General features: G+C 33.4%; 1 protein-coding gene across 2 annotated transcripts in view; it reads right to left on the reverse strand.

Annotated features, from left to right (window-relative positions):
* Positions 1-24,615, reverse strand: part of LOC115218923 (neuronal acetylcholine receptor subunit alpha-10) — a 1,131,344-nt gene that overhangs the window by 677,823 nt on the left and 428,906 nt on the right. For both annotated transcript variants that reach the window (XM_029788944.2, XM_036499212.1), the window contains one exon: positions 3,207-3,318. In XM_029788944.2, coding sequence (XP_029644804.1) covers positions 3,207-3,288 — 82 coding nt within the window. In that variant the 5' untranslated portion in view covers positions 3,289-3,318. The remainder of the gene's footprint in view (positions 1-3,206; positions 3,319-24,615) is intronic.

Genomic DNA, 24,615 nt, shown 5'->3' on the forward strand with positions numbered 1-24,615 from the left:
ATATATATATATATATCTCATGATGATGAATTACATACATACATACACACAGACACGTACACACATTGATGTAAACACAGAGATATGCATTGTGTTGTAGAATAATACATATCGCTTTGTAATCGAATAATTTGGTCATTTCTTGTTCAAATGATCTCGAATTTTAACAGCTTGTGCAGAAAGCAATGGACATTTTATGTTTAATAATGTTTTTACTTTCATGTATAGAAATGCCATTCACAGGAAAAGAAAAGTTGTTTTGTATTTTAGAGTATACTCGAACATAATAAATCAAGACTTTGCAGTAAGACTTTCTGAAAGTATTTAGCTAAAAATGCACCAAATGTAGTGCATATTTGCTTAAAGCGCTGCAGCAGGAAAGCTCTTTGAATAGGTTAAAGGGTTTCTAGACGACGAACATCTCGGAACAGATGGTCAAGTGAAAATATTTTTTTCAAGCCCCGTGAGGTCCTTGAAAGTAGCAAGTCTTGAAAGCCAGGTTCCTGCAATGACAATTTGGTTGGCGTGTAGCAAAGGAAACACGTGCGATTGACATACTATAAGTTGCAGCTCGTTTAGGCCTTAAAGGCAAATGACAAACAAAAGCGCAAATAATTCCGAGTCGATATGCAAGAGAAACCTGAAAAAGACAAGTGTGAACAGTGCATTCTTTCCACTGGTGTGGCCACAATTCAGAGGAATAGCAAAGTCACCAACCATAATATTCACATTTAGGTTGAAGACAATCCCGACGCCACAGTTGAGCGCAAGAGGGCCTCATCAAAGGTGAAGGTGTTTGCGCAATATTCAAGAATCATCTTTTCTTTGCGGGGAAGGTCAGGCGATATTTATCTGCATATGTTTCACAACTGGTTTATTAATAAGCCCATTGCAAGTGAACATGATTACTTACTTTTAAAACAGAACGGCGCTTCATTTCATTGTGTAAATTTATCTCAATGAAAATTTGCCAGGGAGTAAGTGAGGATGTGCTGATGATAACGACAGTGTATTGCTGAAATGGACACCACGCTCACCTAACGTTACACCTTTCGAACTTTTTCTTTCTAAGGGCGATATGAAGAAGTTGAACTCTCTTCATACTCTTACTAAAAGCTTAGGGAAACACAATTAGAGGATCACTGCTGCACTGGAGACTGCTACCCAAGATTTGCAACATGTTTGTAAGCAGCTAGACTAGTGACTTGAAACGTGCTGTGTCGTGGGCGGATCACAGACTGAAAATGTGAAAACTTTTGAAATGGTTCATGAAATCCACATATCTTTGAAGTTCCCATACAAATTTTGCTGAATAAATCTTAATTTACTCATCATTAAACCTCTTTAGTTTCATTTGCCAAGACTATCTAGTTACTCAGACCTTTACATTTGAAATGATGAACGTTTTCAACCAACTTGTATATGCGTGTGCGTGTGTGTGGGTATATATATATATACATGTACATACACGTATACATATATAAATGTACATATACATATACACTCACGCAGACACGTCTACACACTTATATACGCAAATGCCCACATACATACATACGTACATAGAAATATATATATATATGCGTACATGCTTGTATGCATGTATGCGCACGTACACGTATAACATGCATAAATACACACACATATACATACACACACACATACATATGTATATATATTTATACACACACACATACTCACTCGTTTTCCACTGGGCAGTAATGCCCTTGAGAGATGGATATTAACCTGCATCTACTCCCACTCCCGTCAAATACATAAGTACAAACTTTGTATTTTTTATTGTTTGCTTTGTGCCAATGTCAAAATATAATATTAAAATTTAGTATCGCATAATCGAGTCGCATAAACCGCAAAAAGTCAGAATATATACCTAACTATTTAGTTCCGTCCGTAGATAACATTGTGATCTTTATTGCCATACGTCATTTGCACACTAAAATACGATTCCCAATTACATACTGCTATTATTTATTTTCCTGTAGTATATGTAATAGAATCTTGTAGTATATTTGACAGTCCAAACCTTAATAGAAGCAATTCACTCTTTTGAAGGCTTAATATACTACGGACACCAAATATTAAATGTTATATATTTGAATAGTGTAACCAAAGTAAATGTATATATATATATATATATATAATACATACATTCATATGAGAATACAACATATGTTACGCACTATATGGAAACAGCATTGTCGAAATGGGATGCACTAGATACACGTTTCATTGTTGCCAACCAACGCATAGCATTATATGCCAGCAGCTGCATTCTTCTAAAATGACCAGAATTCGGTGCGGACGATACAGCGAAAGCCATTATGTGTTTTAACTACAATACAGGTATGACATAAAGTGCAGTCCAATTGCAATTTCTGAGCGTGCTTTCAGTTCTATTCAATCAATAGAAAAATGCTGTTATCTTGTAAATCACGGAATGAAATAATCAATATATTATTTCCAGGGAACAAGGTGGTAAAACCTTAAGACATAAATGTGTTTCTTAGAGCAGTTCTAAATTTTACATGCATAAAGTTGGAAGACTGGAAACAAAATGTCTCTAGCTTGATATTTCATGATTTACAGGAGGAAGTAATGGGTTTTATAATGCTAATTTCTTCACAAATGTCCTTATTTGTATAAGTAAAATAAAACGGATTTGATAGGTTATTGAGTTCATGTTGCGATATCTGGTTCTGCGGAGCACTACACTTTTCCAAAGAACTATGTAATGTTTCAATCTATTACAGCCACACGTTTATGCATATGTTTGTATGCAGAAGTTTGTTTAGTGAATGAACCATTAAATTCCAAAATCATATAAAGAAATGCATTGATTATATTTGAAATTCTACGTCTTCCTTAGATGTAGATAGTCGATGATAGTAAATGGCCTCACATGAAAGACTTAGACATATTAACGCACAAAAAAATGTAAAAGGTTATTTCATTTACTAATCCCGATTATATCAATCTTACAGCTAATAGCACGTATTCTCATCCTAGAAAACATTAAGGAAAAAGGAAATTAAAAACAGAGAATGAAAATCAATATTGAGTCAAAGTAAGAAAATGAAAGAAACTAAAATGTTTCAGAATAAAATTATTATTATTTAAAGTGCTGCATTTGTGTGTTTGTGTTTCTATTAATACGTGAATAATGAATAGTAGTTTGTTATACTTACCCCCCATCAAAAGATGGAAAGCCGACATCAAAATACGGATGTCTTTCATTAACGTCATAGCGATGTATAGGCGATAATTCATTCCCGTACGGCGGTCAGTTCAAATGGTTATCTAATGCAGGAAATAAAATAATAATTAAAGCAATGAATAATGAATTAAGAACGACATAACAGTAGATACGAAAGTTCAATGCATACAATTACAGTATGAAACAAAAGCAACAACAACAGAAAGATTAATATTAGTTGTTCTAAATTTCGGCACAAGGCCAACAGTTTTCAAGGGAAAAGTTAGCCGATAACATCTACCATGTACTGGACTGGTACCGTGTTTTACCGACTCGGAAATGGTAAAAAAAAAGACCACTTTGAGAGGATTCGAACGTATCAATCATCTCCTGTGTGAATACTGTAGTGAGTACAATATATATATATATATATAATAAAATATTAGGGAATAAATCCAAACTTACAGGGAAAAATCAGATTTAGGATTGAATCCAATTTTATAGTAAAATATATTATATAAAATTAGTGATAAAACCACTATTAGGCAAATCATACAATGTGTTATACTAATTATCTTTTTTTAATAATTTTGATATATATTTAAAATAATATAAATTAATGAATCTTATGTATTGGCTTAAGTTTTTCATTGTATGATTTGCCTAATAGTGGTTTTATCTCTAATTTGATATAATATATATATATATATATATATATATATATATATATATATATATATATAATCACGAGCATGACTGTATAGATAAAAGAGTGCATTGGAATGTTACCCGAGTGTGGGGCTTCCAAACAACCGGAATATGAACACGAACCAGGGGCTTTTGTTTTAAGAGAATGAGAATTACAGGATACTTTGGGTCTTTCCCCATAAAGGCTGAGTGTACTATTGAAGCAAGGAGACCTAAAATGATCATAGAGGATAAAGGACACAGTGTAAGCTAACACATTTTACAACTTTCTATGATAGCAGAGGCGATACCAGAAAACGGAATGAAGTTGAGAAAAATTAGGATATATTCAGTGAGCTGATGAGACTGGAAAACAAAAAAAAAAAACAAACAATTAGTTCACTAGTAATTAGTGCACTTGGCGCAGAACACAAAATTCTACCTAAAAGATCGGAATTGACTGGAATTGAAACTCGCATTATCGACTCTTTGAAAATTGCCATGCTATCATATCAATCATGAAAATTGAGTGCCTGTTAACTAAATTAGCATGCAATAGTGTAATAATAATGCAGCACACAATGCAAACACTACTACAATAAAAAGACTACAAACAGGCCCCATAACAAAACGAACTGACGCAATACAATACGGGGAAGAGTTTTCACTCCCGCAACAAGACAAGAGAACACACCATGCTCAATACACCCCAGCAACAAAGAGAAATAGCAAGTGGTGCTGCAGAAATTTGTCTGAAAACTACCAAATTTTTTTATAATAACAAAAATAATGATGATGATGATGATGATGATGATGATAATGATGATGATGATGATGATGATAATGATGATGATGATGATGATGATGATGATATGATGATGATAATGATGATGTTAATGCCAATAATAATAATAATAATAATAATAATAATAATAATAATAATAATAATAATAATAATAATAAAATAATAATAATAATAAAATAATAGTAATAATAATAATAATAATAATAATAATAATATAATAATAATAATAAAATAATAATAATAATAATAATATAATATAATAATAATAATACACTGGGGACGTTTAACAGAAACAGAACACCGGGGGCGTTTAGGATGTAACAGCGATAAAACATTGCTCCGAAATCTATCCCAAAACATCGGGAATAAAGCCAACAAATGGAGCCTTAAATAACTGACAAAATTTCGAACTATATCCGCGTAATACTCATTAAAATGTATTTCTTTTCTAATGAAATCAAGTATTTTAACTGCGTATCATCTCCATCACTCGCACAAACCGTGTCAACACAGTCACCAGACTGTGTTAAACTATACCCGAGTAAGAAATATCAAAATCATTTTGGACTATATCCGAGTAATACTGATTAAAATTTGTTTCTATTTTCCAAATGAAATGATACCTTTTAACTGTGTATCGTCTCCGTCACTCGCACAACACGCGTAAACATGTTTGCCACATTACGATCAGACCATCTCCGTCGCAAACCACCATACACAAAAAATGAAAAATAATACCCGTATAATTCAAACCAAGGATAACAAACGGGAAGTACGTATTTCAAACTTATTACAAAAGAAGTACGAAAAGCTACACATGCAAAACCATTTAACAGCAGAAATGAACCTCCGGTAACCTTCGATAATGATGACAATCAAAATAAAGGACCGAACGTTATGCGCTATGTATCGCAAATGGAATAGAAAAAGCATAAATGGACATGTGAGGAATATATTTCAATCCGACGCACTTATTTTACAGCAGTGGTCTACCTTCAGAACGAAAACGAAATATATACATATAAAATGTGGCAGAAAAATAATCTAGATAAAGATCTGGATACAGCAATAAACCCTAATATACTAGCTAACATAGGCAGATATATTCTGAAAACAAAAATATATTAGAAATAGAAATAGAACACTTAAAAGGAAAAAATACACCAGGAAAACGTAGATAGTATCAATACAGCAATGCAAAATAATATTAGAAGACCTGTGACTATAAAATAAAAAAGACGGACGTAATATGCCCAAGAAAAATGAAGTAAATACGGAAAAACAACGAATCCAAATGGTAGGAATGTATAATGATGAGCAAAATGCACCAAACCAGTAACACCACAGACAAAAATATGACTACGAAACAAATCTAAAGCTTGGAAACTGTGAAGGTGAATCTAATGATTATGATACTTTAACAATGAGCATAATCCATAGGTTTCAGTATAGACCACCGATTGTACCTCCCCCCAAAATAAGATTGATAATAAAACAGCATCAATAAGAAATAGCGTGAACCTGGCCATTAGAGAACTAATAGTCACAGAACAAATGTCAATATGACTAAGCTAAATGACATATATATATATGTGTGTGGAGGCGCAATGGCCGAGTGGTTAGGACTCGCGGTTTTAGAATCGTGGTTTCGATTCCCAGACCGGGCGTTTTGAGTGCTTATTGAGTGAAAACACCTAAAGCTCCACGAGGCCCCGGCAGGGGGTGGTGGCGATCCCTGCTGTACTCTTTCGCCACAACTTTCTCACACTCTTTCTTTTGTTGGCCTACTCGCTTAGCCAGCGAGGTGGCGTCATTTGAAGGCCAAAACAATGCGAAGCGCATTGTGACCAGCGGTGTGTAGCAACATCTGATAGCCTGGTCGGTCACTATGGTCACGGTGGTGAGATATATATATATATATATATATATATATATATATATATATATGCAGCAGCTTCTGTGACCACAAAAGTAGCTCGATACCGCTAAGAACACATCCAAACAGGAGTATCACCACCCAAACAAACCCAGTGAATATATAGTATCCAGAAAAAATAAGAGAAAGGATCTGTCAATATTTAATGAAACTAGTAGACAATCAACACTATTAAACAACAAGAAGAGATGAAAAATACTGCGTAAATACAAAATTGCAAAACAAGGTAAACCCGAGGTAAAAGAACAGCTAAAGCAAGATATCATCACCAAAGCACAAAGAACCCTTCGTCATCAGAAACGGCAACGTTTCTTTGAACAAAACAAATAGTTCAACTTCAGTCCCCAAAGACTCTACCAAGAATATGGCAAAAATAAAATAGAGATCGATGTAGCACCAACAGCAGAAGTATTTTGGAACAAAATTTTGTCGGCGAAGGAACAGCCTCAGAAAATATCTACCAAACGAACGAACTCAGCACCTGAATAACTCTGGACCCTTTTAACAACTGGAGAGGTCACTCAGGTACTGCAAAATCTAAGCAACTGCAAAGCACCCGGGCACGAGAAAATCCCCAACTTCTGGTTAAAATATCTAACAGGTACACATAAAATGCTGGCTGAGAAATTTAATGAAATTCTAGCAGAGCCAGAGGCAATGCCTGAATGGCTCGCGGAAGCATAATATATAAGCATAATGTATATAAAACATTCCATGAATAAATGGCAGAGTGTGTTACATTACCAGACAAATATCTTTATCAGAACTGAATTTGGATACAAGTGTTTCGATAAAACAAACAGCCACCCCTTCTATATGTGTAATCTAAAATTGTACACTACAAAGGACAAACAGCTGGAAATATTACTTCAGAAAGTATTTGGATTTACCAAAGAAATAGTTGCGAAATTCGTCTTACAAAAATGTGTCAAAGCAACCTGGAAATGAGGACACCTAATTAAGAGTAACAACATCACACTATACAAAGCAAATGAAATAAGAGAATTAGACCAAAACCAGATATGCAAATATTTAGGAATCAATGACATAGGTACGATACAACACACACAAATGAAAGAGAAGATACAAAAGAAATACTATAGAAGTGTTAGATTAATACTGAAAACAGAGCTGAATGCGAAAAACAAGATAATAGGTATCAACACTTCAGCTCTCCCAGTTATAAATTACAGCTCAAAATTCTTAAGAGGACTCGAAATGAACTAATCAAATTAGACAGGAAAACAAGAATAATAATGACAGGATTTAGGTTGCAGTCCCCAAAATCTGGCATAGAAAGGCTATATATACAACGCATGGAAGGTGGTAGGCGCCTTATACAGCTAGAAAACCATTACAAAATAACCACCATAGGACTACAGAAATACTTACTTCATAAGCAACGAAAACTAGTACAAATAGCCACAAAACATGAACAAAACAAAAAAAAACACTGCTTCCAATCTTTTAGGAAGCTGACAAATATAAAAGAAAGAAGTCATGGCACCTAACAAGTATAAGAAAAGAAGAAGCAACAAAAACTGTAAAACAACTGACATCCAAACTAAAACTGGAACAGCAATGGGTCATGATAAAATGATGACAAGAAAAGCCCATTCATGGCAAATATTGGGTTCAACTAAATAGAAAAAAGGAATAGATAAAGCAAAAAGTCAACAATGGCTGAGAAGCTCAGGACTAAAAGCAGACACTAAATGATTTTCAATTGCAGCATAAGGGCAAAGCCTTGCCACCAGAAACCACCCAAAAAACAGTTAATGAAAAGAAAGTTGCGCTTCGTAGTGCAGTGAAAGCACGTGATAAAAATAAGATTACGGAATGATGATGATGGATGATGATGATGATGATGATGATGATGATGATAACAATAATATTAATAACAATAATAAGGTTTGCAATATGGATGTAATACGATCAGGCATTAGCATCCTTGTATGTTTCTGTTACTTCAATTAATCGTCTTTGGAAGGATGAAAATTACAAAAAATACGTTATTAAAAGTTTGTTATTTATTTCCCTCGAAAATAACCTGTTTTCTTCCTTTTACGCAACTCAATACATTATTGCCCCAAACATAGAATCTTTCACTTCGTATCAATGCTAGAAGTACGTATAATCTTTCGAACATCCTTTTCCATATATACGTCAGACCCATATGAGTATTCACTCTAGCACTACTACACTATAATGAAGCCCATCGTGCTACTTAGTATAAATTCAATTACAAGAAATTTCACAGCCACGCTGTTTCATTTACTTTCCTTCTCAGCCGTTTCAATAAAAGCGTCACCAACGCCAATCTGCTTGATAAATGCATTACTTGGTCCCATACAAAATGACTGTTTTCCCTCCTTACTTCAGCTTGACTGCTAGTTTTATTTTCTATCCAAAATAGTTTCTTCAATTGAATCTGTTGACTCATTGAAATCCTAGATATACTCGCCATATTTACGGCGTCGAACTGCAATTCTTCAAACTCACCACAAGTTACATCAATTGCAACAGTTCGTTGAGGTCTACAAAGATCACATACATTTCCTCTTACAATTTAGTTAATTAATTTTATAAATTAATTAATCGATGGATATATGTAACACTCGAAGCTGGTGATTTCCAAACTATACTAAGCTTCATATCAAACGATTTCTTGCAAACATTCTAATAACCATACTAATCTTTAGGATTATCGTGTTCACCCAGATAAAGGTCTCGTTTGAATGTCACCCGGAACAATGAAATTGATGCTTAATTGCTTCGCATTGTAATCCTCTGAAAAGACACAAATACCATGAAGCATTTCTTTCGTTTCATCCACGCAAGGAAGAAAATTCATTACATGGTCAATAGCATTACTTGTAATTCAATCCCAACTCAGTACTTGTCTGGTCGCGTATGTGTGTAGCAAAGCAGTCCAACCATGAACGTCAATCTAATTGTTAGTTATAATGCATCGACATCTGCATTAACCAGTATAACATTTGTCAAAAGTTAGTAACAGTCAAGAATTATCAACTCAAGTTTCATTATGTATTAGACAAATTTTCACAGATCCTAACTCCTATGTCACTAAAGAAATGGCGAAATGCGGTATAAGTTCATAAAGTAATATAATGCTCCAATACATATGTTTGGTGCACTATTCCTCCTTCTCTCTATACCTCTCTCCCTCGTGTGAGTTTGTGTCTATGTATGTTTGTGTCTGTATGTGTGTGTGTGTGTTTGTCCATGTGTATGAATTTATTGAACTGTTAGATTAACAATGATTATATTAGGACTGTCAGTTCCATATTTGAATGGGCCATAAAATAATGGATGGATATTGTGATGGTAATTAACGATGACTTGTAAACGGCTGAAAAAAAATACATTACATGTAGATTCGTTCGAATTAATTCGAGGTAACGAGACGAACTTCAGTTTCACTGCGTTATGAAAGGCCTTTTTAAACACAGACTCGCGACGGCAGGGTTTCAAACTGTCACACGTATACTGTAAAAAATACACGCACGCACACGCACATCATACCACACCCCCACACACATATATACACACATGTATACAGTTATGCACATATGTGAATATTATATATCATAGCATTTTTTTCCTAATGGACATAGGTCATTTAAACGTTTTCAATTTTAGCGATCGCTTTTCAATGGTTCTTTTTTCTCATGAATGAATGAGAGGTAGGCTATCTCTTTTAACTCGGAGTAATTGTGGAAACTTCTGACAAGAGGCAACATCATGTTGATAAAATTTAGAAATCATTTTGTCAAACTATTTCATTTATCTCGCCAAAGAAATATGTGGTTTGCTGCAAAATAGTAAGACTAGAAAACAAAAGGCTATGTGGTAAGTAGCTTGCTTACCAACCACATGTGCAAGTGTCTTGCTCTATAGCTTCTGGTCGACCAAAGAATTGTATTTGGTAGAAGAAAACTGCAAAAAGCCTTTCGCATATATATATATATATATATATATATATATATATATATGGCGCCCCAGAATGGCCACAGCTCATGAACTGAAACTAGATAAAATAAATTATATACACACACACACACATATGATAAGTCCGGGTCGATTTGTTCGACTAAATCCGGTGCTCTAGCATGGCATAGCCGAAGCCAAATGACTGATACAAATAAAAGAAAAAGAATATAACTGGGAAGTGAAAAGAAAGAAAACTAAGAGTTGCGTCCCTTCTGCCAGTCCAAATCATAATTAATTTAGATGTAGTAATTCAAGGAAGCGGAGGTCAAAACCTGCGAGTCTGCTGCTCAATCTGGAGAGGACGGTGTCCTCTAGTCTGACACAAACAATTTGTCCATGTGCTTTCATTTGCAAATGATTAGCCATTAAATCAAAGATTATCAGTTCATTCCCAGTCCAGATGCACCGTTGGGTTCTTGGATTAGTCCACACAGTTAGCCAAAGGGCTCATTAAGATTGTCATAAGCGGCAAGGTAGCCCCAATTTAGCGTGTCACGGTTATCGCATCAATGGTGTGAAAATATTTGGACCTGAAGAGCAATTCTTTCGGTGTAAGTGGTTTGTGATATCCTGCTTATACCCTATCTGACTCCCCTCAGACACTCAGACACGTACACAACACAAGCCTTTTCATGGTTGTGTGTGAGCGTGTACATCTGCATAATATGCATGTTTACACAACATTATACTGTCAAATGAGCAATAAATAAACCGTGTCTAAATAACACCATCCCCTGTAGAGTATCTGCCATAACTCTCCAAATATTTAAATATGTGCAATAACATGTTAGTAAAATTAACTGTCTTCATACATATGTCACACTGAGTTTTAAATATGAAATGTTCGCTGTTTCATAAAACAGTTCACATCTTGTTCCACATTCTATACATCACCTTTCCTCATTCTCCTAACCTATCGTATCTAAATAACTATATACTTTAGCATATGTTCACAGGGACACACATATATGTATTGCGATATTTACGTATGATAGTATCGCTAAACACATGCACGTGTGTGTACGGATGATTTTATTTGACTTATTTTATTTTGCATTTAAAAACGAAATATATCATGGTAATAGTGAATGACATCAATAGCAAGTAAGAAAATGTGAGCAATACTGTAAGGATATTTATGGTTGGATGTGAACTTAAAGCAAACGTTAGCAATAAAACACGAATTAAACAGGATTTATTCCCATGCTGTCGAAGCCATACTCCGTAAAATAAAATATAATGTGCATACACACACAAAGGCAAACAGACAGACACACACACACATACTGGGTGCGTAGATGTGTACATGAATGCTCCTGTGATAGCATGTGGAACGGATTATAAATATTTCTATGTGTGTATATGTGAGTGTGTGTGCGTGTGTGTGTGGCAGTGTATACACTTATATTCAGATATATTCATAAATACATACACGCATACACTCGAGCTAACACACACAAACATATATATATATATACATGTATATATATATATATATATATATATATGTATATATATATATATATATATATATATATATATATGTATATATATATATATATATATATATATATATATATATATATATATATATATATATATATATATATATATATATATATATACATATATATATATATATATATATATATATATATATATATATATTATATATATATATATATATATATACTATATATATATATATATATTATATATATATATATATATATATATATACATATACATATATATATATATTATATATATATATATATATATATATATATATATATATATATATATACATATATATATATGGAAAACATTACGATTTCGACGATTAGAGTCATATACGAACATTTACGTTAACAAATTTCCGCATAGATTACGTTATATTATTTAGCTGTTTAACTATATACATATTTGAATGAAGTATATATCAAAAATACACAAATTTACTAAATTAAAATTTGAATAAAAACATGCATGTTTCTGTCAGTGATTACTATATAGATAGGTAAATTTCCGATGTTAATTTTAAACACTTAAAATTAGTTTTGCCGTAGTCAGCAATAGCAATGACAGAGAGTAGAAATCGCACACTTATGAATATTATTACTACTGGATTACTCACTATCCAGTTATGATAATCTATTTAATTTATTATGCGACTCAGTCGCCTTTAACGGAAAATCTATTTATCTTTAGTCGTTCTAAATTATTGAATTAGCCGTTAGCCCATGATTCACTGATCAGGTTTAATATGACCGATTTATTTCCACAGTTGTCATTGCACTGCTAAAGAGCTGATACATTTGCTACTGAATACTGTTGTTGATTAATTCTAATTAATAAACATCTTGGGTTTGTCTCCCCTCTATTCCTTGATGGGAGTTTGGTAGTTTGGTAATAATGTGCTCTCGTCACTAATCATGTTATTTTCATGAAATAATTAATATTTCTTCGCTTATCACATTAGGTATGCTACGTTCCATTTCGATTTTAATTCTCAATCTGCAGGAATCCTTGGGTAATTTTTTTCTTTACCTTTTCTTTTAGTTATTACGCCGCTGTTATTTTATGTCTCTCTTTATTTGTAATACTATATTGTTTTATGTTTCGGTGAAAACTTTCTGGGTCTCTCAAGTGATTCTCATGCAATGAAATAAAACTAAAAGTATATTTCACACATGGGGCCCAGTATTACTGAAAGTTTTCAAGAGTTGTGAACATAGAGCTACACATCAAATTCAGTCGATTGTTTTATCTCTTTACTCTTTTACTCTTTTACTTGTTTCAGTCATTTGACTGTGGCCATGCTGGAGCATCGCCTTTAGTCGAGCAAATCGACCCCAGGACTTATTCTTTGTAAGCCCAGTACTTATTCTATCGGTCTCTTTTGCCGAACCGCAAAACACACCAGCATCGGTTGTCAAGCAATGCTAGGGGAACAAACAGAGACACACAAACATATACACACACACACATATATACACATACATATATATACATATATACGACATACTTCTTTCAGTTTCCGTCTACCAAATCCACTCACAAGGCATTGGTCGGCCCGGGGCTCTAGCAGAAGACACTTGCCCAAGATGCCACGCAGTGGGACTGAACCCACAACCATGTGGTTGGTAAGCAAGCTACTTACCACACAGCCACTCCTACGCCTATCTATAGTCTACTAATTAAATAACATCTCAAATTTTTCTCATTTTAGTCAGAGTTAGTAATTTAAAATCGACTCAGAAAGTTATTAAAAATAAATATTTTTTTACGAGTATTCAAGCTGAGAAATTTCAAACAATATCTGTTACATATACAACTACCAGTAACAGAAGTGATGTCTTACAATCATATACCCTCATTTCAGTCTCGTGATAAAAGCTTTCGCTTTAATCAGTGTAAAGTGTCGTGCATATTACACCAAGTATGCTAAAGACCAATTTACTGATGAGATGTTCATTGGCTGATTCACATTTGATTGGAACATATTCACTTCCATAGTTACAAATATATGTAGTGCCTCATACTTTCTATACACATGTACGCACACAACATATCCGCGCACGTCTATACAAGCATGCATACGTACATACACACATACAGACACACATACATTCATACCTATCCACACACACATATATATGTTCTTACACTTTGCTGTCAACTCTAGCCATATTTCCAATAGATAAATATGACAGTAAAAGTAGTATGTTTTTATAAGGAGACTGTGTCATTCTCTTAAATATATTGTTGTGCTGGGAATATTATCACTTCACAGGAGCGACATCGAAACCATCAAAATAGCTTGTTCGTATTGTTAAAGTCTTTAATCTGATAACTTGTCCTGGGAAAATGAAAGCATTTGCCGAATATTTAATTAGTATCCAATTTCATTGTTTCTAGGCTTGTAATACATCTAATTTTCTTACCTAGTGTTACATAGACGACTGACATTACTATTAGTCTTCCATGCTATACATCAATAGAATCTGAATAGAATATTCGAATTGAACAGCGTTAACTCGGTTTTGAAGAGGTGAATTTTATCTGAAGTCAGAAATGCATTAGTAGACTTTGGATTTCACTTTATTCTAGCCATAAAGAGATAGAATTGTACATTTAATGCTTGTAACAACTCTATTGTTATTTAAGTTTCGGCAAGTAATATCAATAATTTTCAGTTTAGGTGAAATAAATCTAATGAGCTCATTTATGTAAAAGTTAGTAGAAGTTTGGTGTGAAGCAGCAATTTAGTACATACAATAGGAGAAAAAAAATGCTGTTACCGATCGTTACTAAACGGATAACAGCAAAGCGATCATTTGTTAAAGTTATGAAGTTAATTAATGATCCTTTACTTTATCTGCACTGAGTTAATAACTTTCCAAGTCGTTGACCTGTTTCAAATATGGAATTAATAATTGATTACGGTTGACATTAGGGGCTCTTATAAAGTCAGAACTCGTCCTTCATGGGTATAAATTAAGGACAGTTCAACGGTGTTACAATACCATAATAGAAAATTAAACAAAAGTATTCTGACAAAGAATGTATAACAGAACGAAAACACAGACGTTTCGGCTAAATAATTTCAGTACCATCTCCAGTCAGCCATTAGTTAGTAATATAAGTCACGGCGAAAGCTGATATATTTAAAGCATCAAACGTTTCTTTAAATTAAAATCACTTAACGCACAATATCTATTTTTCTGCTGTTTTAATAGCCGTAGCATTTATCATATGGTATCTATGGTAAAGAGTTTTGAAGAGAAATTGCAATGAAATTACTTCCTGTGCAAGTTGGCAGTACGAAGCAGCGGAGGTTAAGAGCATCTCATCTAGCAGTAAAAAGAACAAAAAAAAAAAAAGAAAGAAAAATAAAGAAAAATAGAAGGAAACTGCGTCTTTTATGCGAATGAAAGATAAACTAAATTGAAACGAACTAATATTTGCATCGTTGGTGTTTAATTATGTGTCCTTTGAGAATGTATATATTTTAAATTGCTATTGATTTAAAGTAACAATCTGCAACATTATCTTATATTACCTTTTCTATTCAATCTTATCCCCCACAATATCAAGTATCTATAATCTTTTTCGGTATTATTATTATTATTATTATTATTATTATTATTATTATTATTATTACTATTATTATTATTACTATTATTATTATTGCTTTTGTTGCTTTTCTCGTTGTTCATGCCTTTTTTATTTGTTGTTGTAGTTATTGCGAATATTATACCAAGTAGAAATGCTTTGTGTAAAACACCATCATATATAATCAACGTAAAAAAATAAGATATCTACAGGAAATACATACGTAAATATTTTCGAGACGATAGATACAAATGTTATTTGCGGGAAATACATTTCATGGAATTATTACAAGACCAAAACTTGCGAATATGTCTGTTGGAATTTCTTAGTCCGAAATTTAATACATTTTGATGATTATTATTTTTCTTCGAGTGATGAGCAATTTCGTTTATATCTTAACCTGATTGATACAAGGAACCCACAGGGAATATAGGGTAGAAAGGACAACACACACTTCATTAATTCCACTGACGTCTAATATTTTGAAGCACCCATCCCTTCTGATCATGCGTATATATCGACTTTGAATGCGATCCCCCCCCCAAAAAAAAAATTTAAAGTTAATTTTAAAACCGAAAGAGTCGAGTGATACTATAAAGTCAGCGGATAAATATATTTATACCGTGTCTATAGGAGGGTAGAAACTAAGTGACAGCTCTGTTTTGTCTTCCATTTTTTTCTGGCAGTTCAAAATACATATGTAAGGTATTTAATTCCTTTAATCAGTCTAGTCGTAATGCATGTGAATATACACACGCACACGCACATATACACACGCAAAACACACACATGCACCCCCCCATATATAATATATATTTATATATATATATATATATATACACAATTGACACATATAATATATAATAAATATAGTTAAAACAGAAAATTCGCCGCTAGGAAGAGCGCCAGCAAAAGAGATCTTTAGAGAAAGAACACCCACCCGAAAAGTGTTTCGACCCTTATACCTGCCACTTTATGAGAGTCGGGCCAACCCAGGCCGTGATTCCTAAGTGTTCTTCTGTTGCTTCCCGACATCATGTCTGCAGCGGGATTTGAACCTGGGTCGTTGTTTTCTTGAGCTTCTGTTCCAAGATCTGTGTTTCAGCCTAGTAGAACAATCTTTGCAAACTCACCGTATATGCTTATCTTAAAAATGTGTTGCTTTTCTATGCGGCTCTGGTATGGCATTCACAATCCAATGAGAATAACTTTGGCACATTCATCAGACCATAAGACAATGTCTTGATTCGAGGAGAGGGTGTTTGACTGGTACTTATTTCTTCGACACCGAAATGTTGAAGGTCAACAAAACACTGGCATCCAGAATATAATGAGCCTGAACAAATGCCGCGAAGCAATTGCTTCGGCGTGGAAAACAATTCTGCCAGCACGTTCTATATTGTTTGTATAATATACAGTGCGTTTAGACGTTTTGTAAACCACTTGTTTTGCTTGACTGATATAGTCTACTTATATGTACGTGGCCTTAGCTAGCACTCTAATGAGACTGACTAAAACAGCGCGATTCTATATTTTTGACTTAATATTTAGCTTTTATAAAATACATAAAATCGCAAAATGTAGATTTATTGTTCACGTATTTTTTTCTTGAATATCAGCTCAGATTGAGGAGATTGATTAAAACTGTTCGGGTCATGGTTATTTCACTTTCTTTCACGCATATATAATGGAATTAAATATGCTCGAAAAGTCTTTAGATCATGCTTTATGTAATGTCTGAGATGTGTTTCAGAATCGCGAGGTACGTGGTCTCTTGAAGGTTGGCATGTTGATTTACGTTGCTCTAATCCTCTCAGCTGTAGTTGAGTTATTTTTTGACTTAAAGTGGCTACTCTGAATATTAGGGCAGCGTCTTATTATTTCGTTGTCTCAAAAACTCTTGGGGTTTATGTTACACTGTATGATGTTCATGACGACGACGACGACGATGATGGTGAAGATGATGATCTTGAGGATGATAGTATCCCGGAGGTGATAATCAGGCACAGTGAAATTTGATGTAGCTTTGTTTATCATCATTTGTACCAGTCCATGCAACCACGAAGAATCTCATTTCTTGATATATCAGAAGTGTGATTTGTGTTCTACCTGGCATTACTAAAAATGCTTAAAAGAAAGAAACCACGTTGCTCTAATAACGGTAATATTTAAATCTATCTACATGTACGTGTATTACTGCTGCGTATATGAATTAACACATCTAAATAAATATAAAATTCACCATCTAATTCAGCAATTTAGATTTAATAAAACGTTATCTAGATGTAATACTGTAAGATGTGAGTCCATAAATCTATCAATATGACATAAAATTACGACTAGTAATTTTATTTCTATACATGTTCGATTACATCAAAGGTTTGTTAAATTCACAAGCATTAATTACGAGTTCTAGTTGATTATATTTGATCTTTGCTTTACGCTACAGAAAAAGTAAACATATATATACACTAAATGTCTAAGACCCGATCAGATTAAAGACTCACTTTTGTCCGATTTTAATCGAAAATTGCATCCATAGACATTCTAGCTTGCATTTTGATTAGATCTCCCAAACCATTGATGGTAACTTGCATATATATCTACTTTCCTAAGTTTTTATCTATGTGGATATTTAAATGCATACGAATATGCTCACACACAGATATGCACACACTTATGCATACACTCATGCTCATGTGTATATATGTGTACGGTCTGTTAATGGGATATTAATACATGTTAACATATATATATGTATAATATATGTATATATATATATATATATAATATATTATATTATATATATTATATATATATTATATATAACACATATTTATATAAATCTACATACATTATTTATATATATATAATATATATATTATATATGTATGTATGTATATATTCCATTCTTTTGGTACTTGTAAACCGATTTCACTTTTGAGTTTTCGATAAAGTGCTAAGACATTCACATCGTGGTACAATCAAAATATGAATTCGAAACGCATTCAATATTGTAGAAGTTTTAATATACTTTCTTCTAAGTGTACATCGAGTATCAAATTATTTCCTGATGCATTTATGTACATCAAGCTAATGCAAGTCTGTGAAGTCAGCTTCTGAGATTCATTCTAGACACGCTGATTATTTCGATATAGTCTATATTCTTAACAGTTCATACAACTCTCTTTCTTTCTCTGTCTGATTCTCTGCCTTGCTGTGTGGACCTCTCTCTCCCGCACACATTCATACACATAAGTTCGACGAAGGTGTCTCAGTTCTCAATACATTTCGAAAAACAGCACTACCTTCATATCAAACGCTACAATTTTATAGAAATCAGGAAGGAAATTTTGCATCATGTAGCTATGTCTACCATCATAAAAGTTGCGATGGCCATAGATGGAATGATTATGATCAAAGTACTGCTTGGTGTGCATCAGCCTACTTTATCTTACTTATACTTATTTTCCTTTGTTATATAGAAAGAGATAGATAAATACATAGTCAAGCAGCGTATTACGTCACACATGTGATACAAGAAGAGAAAAGCGAATGTAAATGTGCGTTGACTGTATTTGAAATAAAGCGAGAAGGATAAATAAATGAACACACACACTCTCTCTCTCTCTCACACACACACCTAATGTAATCTGTGAGTGTATGGCTGTGTGATTGCGTATATATATATATATATATATATATAATTATATATATATATATATACATACATATACTTGTACATTTTAATATATATATATGATATAGTATATATATATATATACATACATATACTTGTATATTTGTATATATATATATTATATATATATCAGATGGATTGAAAGTAAATGCTATGACATTTAAATACATTTAAGATGATAAAACGAATCTACGAAATCATTTAAATATAAATATATTACAATACTTAAAAGAAAGGAGAGGAAAAAGTCCTAACAAATTTGAAGGAATATAATAATGCATTAACAAAAAGCAAGACCAATTACTAAAAACCTGATATTTGGCTGATTAGACTTAATTACAGATATAAGGGCAAAGATAACAATGAAGAACGTCAGAAAGATGATGGTAAACAATTAGAGATTAAAACTAATTATTTAGATGAATAAAATTTATTATAAGAAATTTCGAAGGAGTAGAAGAAGGAATAAATTTAGAAAAAAAAAATTAACTCATATTGTAGGAATATATGTAAATATATTATCCGGCAATGTATGTGTAGATGACTATAGATTTCTTAGACGAAATAGCCAAGATGTAGAAAAGGCTGAATGTGAGCGGGGAAAGACACATACCGTAAGGTCATGTGAAAATAAAAAAGAAGATAGAAACTGAAAGGGAGGTTGAGATGGAGAATGGGAGTGAGAGAATCAGATTGTGTTAAGTGATGTAGAATAGAAAGGGACATATTCTTTTACTGTTTTACTCTTTTACTTGTTTCAGTCATTTGACTGAGGCCATGCTGGAGCACCTCCTTTAGTCGGGCACATCGACCAGAGGACTTATTGTTTGTAAGCCTAGTACTTATTCTATCGGTCATTTGTCGAACCGTTAGCTTACGGGGCCGTAAACGCAATAGCATTGGTTTAAGCGATGTTGGAAGGGGGAAAAAGCATACACACATACAGAGCCACACCTGCTTATTATATATATATATATATATATAATATATATATATATATATATACGTATATATATTTATGTATTTAATATACGTATATATACATATCTATATCTATATATCCATCTATCTATCTATCTATCTACCTATATATATATATATATATATATATATATATATATATATATATATATATATATATATATAAAGTTATCCAAACAAGAAAACAACAAAGCAAGGACGTGGAACAAATAAAGTATATTGGACGCTCAGGAAGAAGGGAAGAAGGAGGGTTTGACGTTTCGAGCGGAGCTCTTCGTCGGAAACATAGGAGAAGGAAAGATCCGGAGAAGGGAAGACAGGGGGAAAAAAATCGCTAGTGGTACAGACGAGGTCGGCGCAATGGTTAGCGCAGCGGACTCGCGGTCGTAGGATCGTGGTTTCGATTCCCAGACCGGTCATTGGGAGTGTTTATTGAGATAAAACACCTAAAAAAGCTCCACGAGGCTCCGGCAAGGGGTGGTGATCCCTGCTGTACCCTTTCACCACTCTTTCTTCTGTTGGCCTTAGCTAGCGGGGTGGCGTCATTCGAAGGCTAAAACAATGCGAACGCATTGTGACCAGCGATGTGTAACTACATCTGATGGACTGATCGGTCACGTGATCACGTGATATATATATATATGTTATACTCATGTATTTATGTCTGTGCCTTGGTTTGAAAATTAATATTTAGTGTAACAAGAAAAAAAGAAAGAAAATGATCCTAAACGTAAAAATAATAACTTTCTCCAACTGTAGAACTGTACCAATTACAAAAGCACTAATAGCTTTAATAAATGCTTTAATGTTAATAACTCTCTTGCCATATACTTGTAATCAATGGGGACATTACTACTACTTGCTCTCTTAAATAATCTTTACAAAATTAATCAACCACAATAAAATGTAACACATCATACCCTATGTCGAATAGTAATTGATTAAGCGATGAAAATTGAATGTTCACCAATATTTCAAAACAAAATTTTCATTTACTTGCATACCATATGGACACACCGAGTCAGGCATACACATATACAAACATTGATATACAAAACATATAGATATATTCACACGCAATGTGGTGAGAAAATTTATGAATGGATGTTCTTTGTAAATTCTCGAACTTTTTTTATGTATCCAGTATTTCTTAATTTGATTTTATAGTGGCATACTTTCATTTCTGATTTTTATGACATACAGTCACTCCATCCGCATTGATATAAGTACAACTCTTTCTGTCTGTTTGTTTGTCTGTCTGTCTCTCTCTTTCTCTCTCTCACTATAATGTATATATATATATAATATATATATATATATATATATATATATATATATATATATATATATATATATATATATACATACATACACACACTTTTATGCAATAGTGCATTAGGTTTTACAGCATTTAGTAATTGTATTTAAATTTTTAACCAGGGCCATTCACGGTTGAAACTTTAAAATTTTCGATTTTTTTCCTAATGAACGACTGTACTGCGATTTTATTGGAATCAGCTATCGCTTTAATGTGCTATGGTAGAGCCGTAAACTAGTTTTCACTATTAGAACAGCAATAAAGAAATTTACTTATTGAAGTAGTTGCTTACTTTTTACTCTGATTTTTACTTCATTACTGTATTAGGCCGTCTCCTCATTTTTCCAAAAAATTACACCAGCAAACTCTAGACTTTGCCAAAATATATCAATACAAAATAAATATATAAGCAGCCTCGCATACGCGGAACTCAGACACCGGATAAATACAAACTGATTGACCGACTGACTGACTGACCACTACTACTATTGTCGCCGCTATTACTAAGACTATCACATCCTGTATTATAATTGATCCTAACTTTGGTATTAAATCAGTAAGTTGGTGATAGGTGTTAGTCGAAACAGGATTGCAGTACTTGGCTGGTACTTTATCTTTCTATCCTTAAATGTAATCGAGTTACTCACTCGCCCGGAATTGCTGGTCTTGTGCCAAAATTTGAAATCAAACGTTTAGTTGCAAATTTGAACTCTGTAGTATTTCAACTCTGTATGTTTACACAATTCAACGATTATCGATTTAGTATTAAGCTGAAAAGTGTGCATAACTCACCACAGTCTCCAGAGTAATAGAACCTATACATTTATTCAATTCACTTGAAGGATGACCGATATTCTCGAATTTGGTAAGAGATAGATAATCGAGCCTAGAATTAGAGGCTATATTTGTTCTGTTGTCATATCAATACTTATTTTTGCACAGGCACATCAGAAAAAAAAAAAACTTGTATTAACTTGCTGTCATTTTAGATTCCGAGTTCACGTCCGACTGGTGTCGAATTTTCTCTTCTTATTGAAAGATTGACAAAAAAGCCACTGTGATACACAACGCTTCTCATGAAACTTACACTGCAGTAATGCTAAAAATGTATTATTTAGATAATTGTTGTTGCTAGAATGAGAAATACATTTTGTTGTGTCATTCCATTCCACTCTGAGATCTACCTATGACATTTCTGCCACTTTTCTCGACCTCTAAGGTTTCAACGACCACCAGAAACTCACCGACTGCTCCACTATTATCAACAAAACAACCACCCCTTATATAGCTGATGAGTATTCTAAATTGTACAAGAAATAGTCATTATAGATAAACACTTGACTGAATCAATGGTGTGTAAAGGAAAAGTGAAGTACACGGACAACTCTCTTTGTTTAAATGATTTCGTCTAGTAGTTAAGTTTATTTGCTAAATAATACGCCAATGATCACAATATTGATATTGTTTGATCTGACTCCAAAGAGTAGTTAAACGAAGGGTGTATATCGTAAAATTGACTTAACGATATTACAATACTTTCGTAAAACCCGGTGGGAAGAAATAGAAAATACACTCAGGTTTTAAATTCAATTTCGTTGTGGAGAGAAGAAATTGTCTTCATTGCAGTGTCAATTTCCCTTATTATATTATCAGCCTTTTAACACCTTGCCTCCCAACGATGTCAACAATATTTGCCCGGGGTTTTCTCTTAGTATGTCGCAAAACGGACTTGCAAAATCTTAAGTCATAAGATCTCTATGTCACTAAGACTATAACAAATATTAATATTACTAACATCACAACCTTAATTCACCTAAGTATCAACTGATTCCTCATTCGCGGCAACTAATATATATATATATATATATATATATATATATAATACGGCAGGGGATGGTGGTGATCCCTGCTGTACTCTTTCACCACAACTTTCTCTCACTCTTACTTCCTGTTTCTGTTGTACCTGTATTTCAAAGGACCGGCCTTGTCACTCTCTGTGTCACGCTGAATATCCCCGAGAACTACGTTAAGGGTATACGTGTCCGTGGAGTGCTCAGCCACTTACACGTTAATTTCTCGAACAGGCTGTTCCGTTGATTCGGATCAACCGGAACCCTCGTTGTCGTAACCGACGGAGTGCTTCCACCAATATATAAGCATAAGATCCAAGGATCGTACAAAAAATTAAAAACAACTTTCAGGGACAATAGCGGTTTACTGAAACGTAAGGTTGTGGATGTTTCATATCGAAGTATCTTAAACTGAAAGAAGTTGTTTTTATACTACTCGGTAGGCGACCAGGTTTGCTGGGTATGTGAATGAGAATACAAGTTAAGGGAAGGTGAATATGAGATCCGGACTACATCGGTTTCATAATGAGCAGAACCTCAGAAGTGTTAAATATCCATTCCTTAATACTTATATATATATATATATATATATATACAGGCATATATATCTATATCTATTTATCTATAAATCTATAAATCTATGTATATATATATATATATATATATATAATATATATATAATTATATCGTGTTGCATATTTGCCATTTGAATATGGCTAACCCATAAGGGTGGATGCTACTGTAGTTTGTAGCCCCAGGAAGATATCTCCTCCAGTTGGCTATAGACACACTATCTGTGTCCTGTCAGTATCTGTGAAGGGGAGTCGTCCTCCCCGTCTTCAACACATGATACACACGTACCCGAGTTTCAAGGTGTTTACCTTTCATCAGCGTGTGACAATCATGGTTGTCGACGAGAAGTCAGATCCCTTCACAAATACATATACTTTTTCCAGTGTCGATTTCACACTGATAATGTAAAAGTGAAATCA

This window comes from Octopus sinensis, linkage group LG1, assembly GCF_006345805.1.
Source record: "Octopus sinensis linkage group LG1, ASM634580v1, whole genome shotgun sequence".
In the NCBI taxonomy this organism is placed as follows: Eukaryota; Metazoa; Mollusca; class Cephalopoda; order Octopoda; family Octopodidae; genus Octopus; species Octopus sinensis.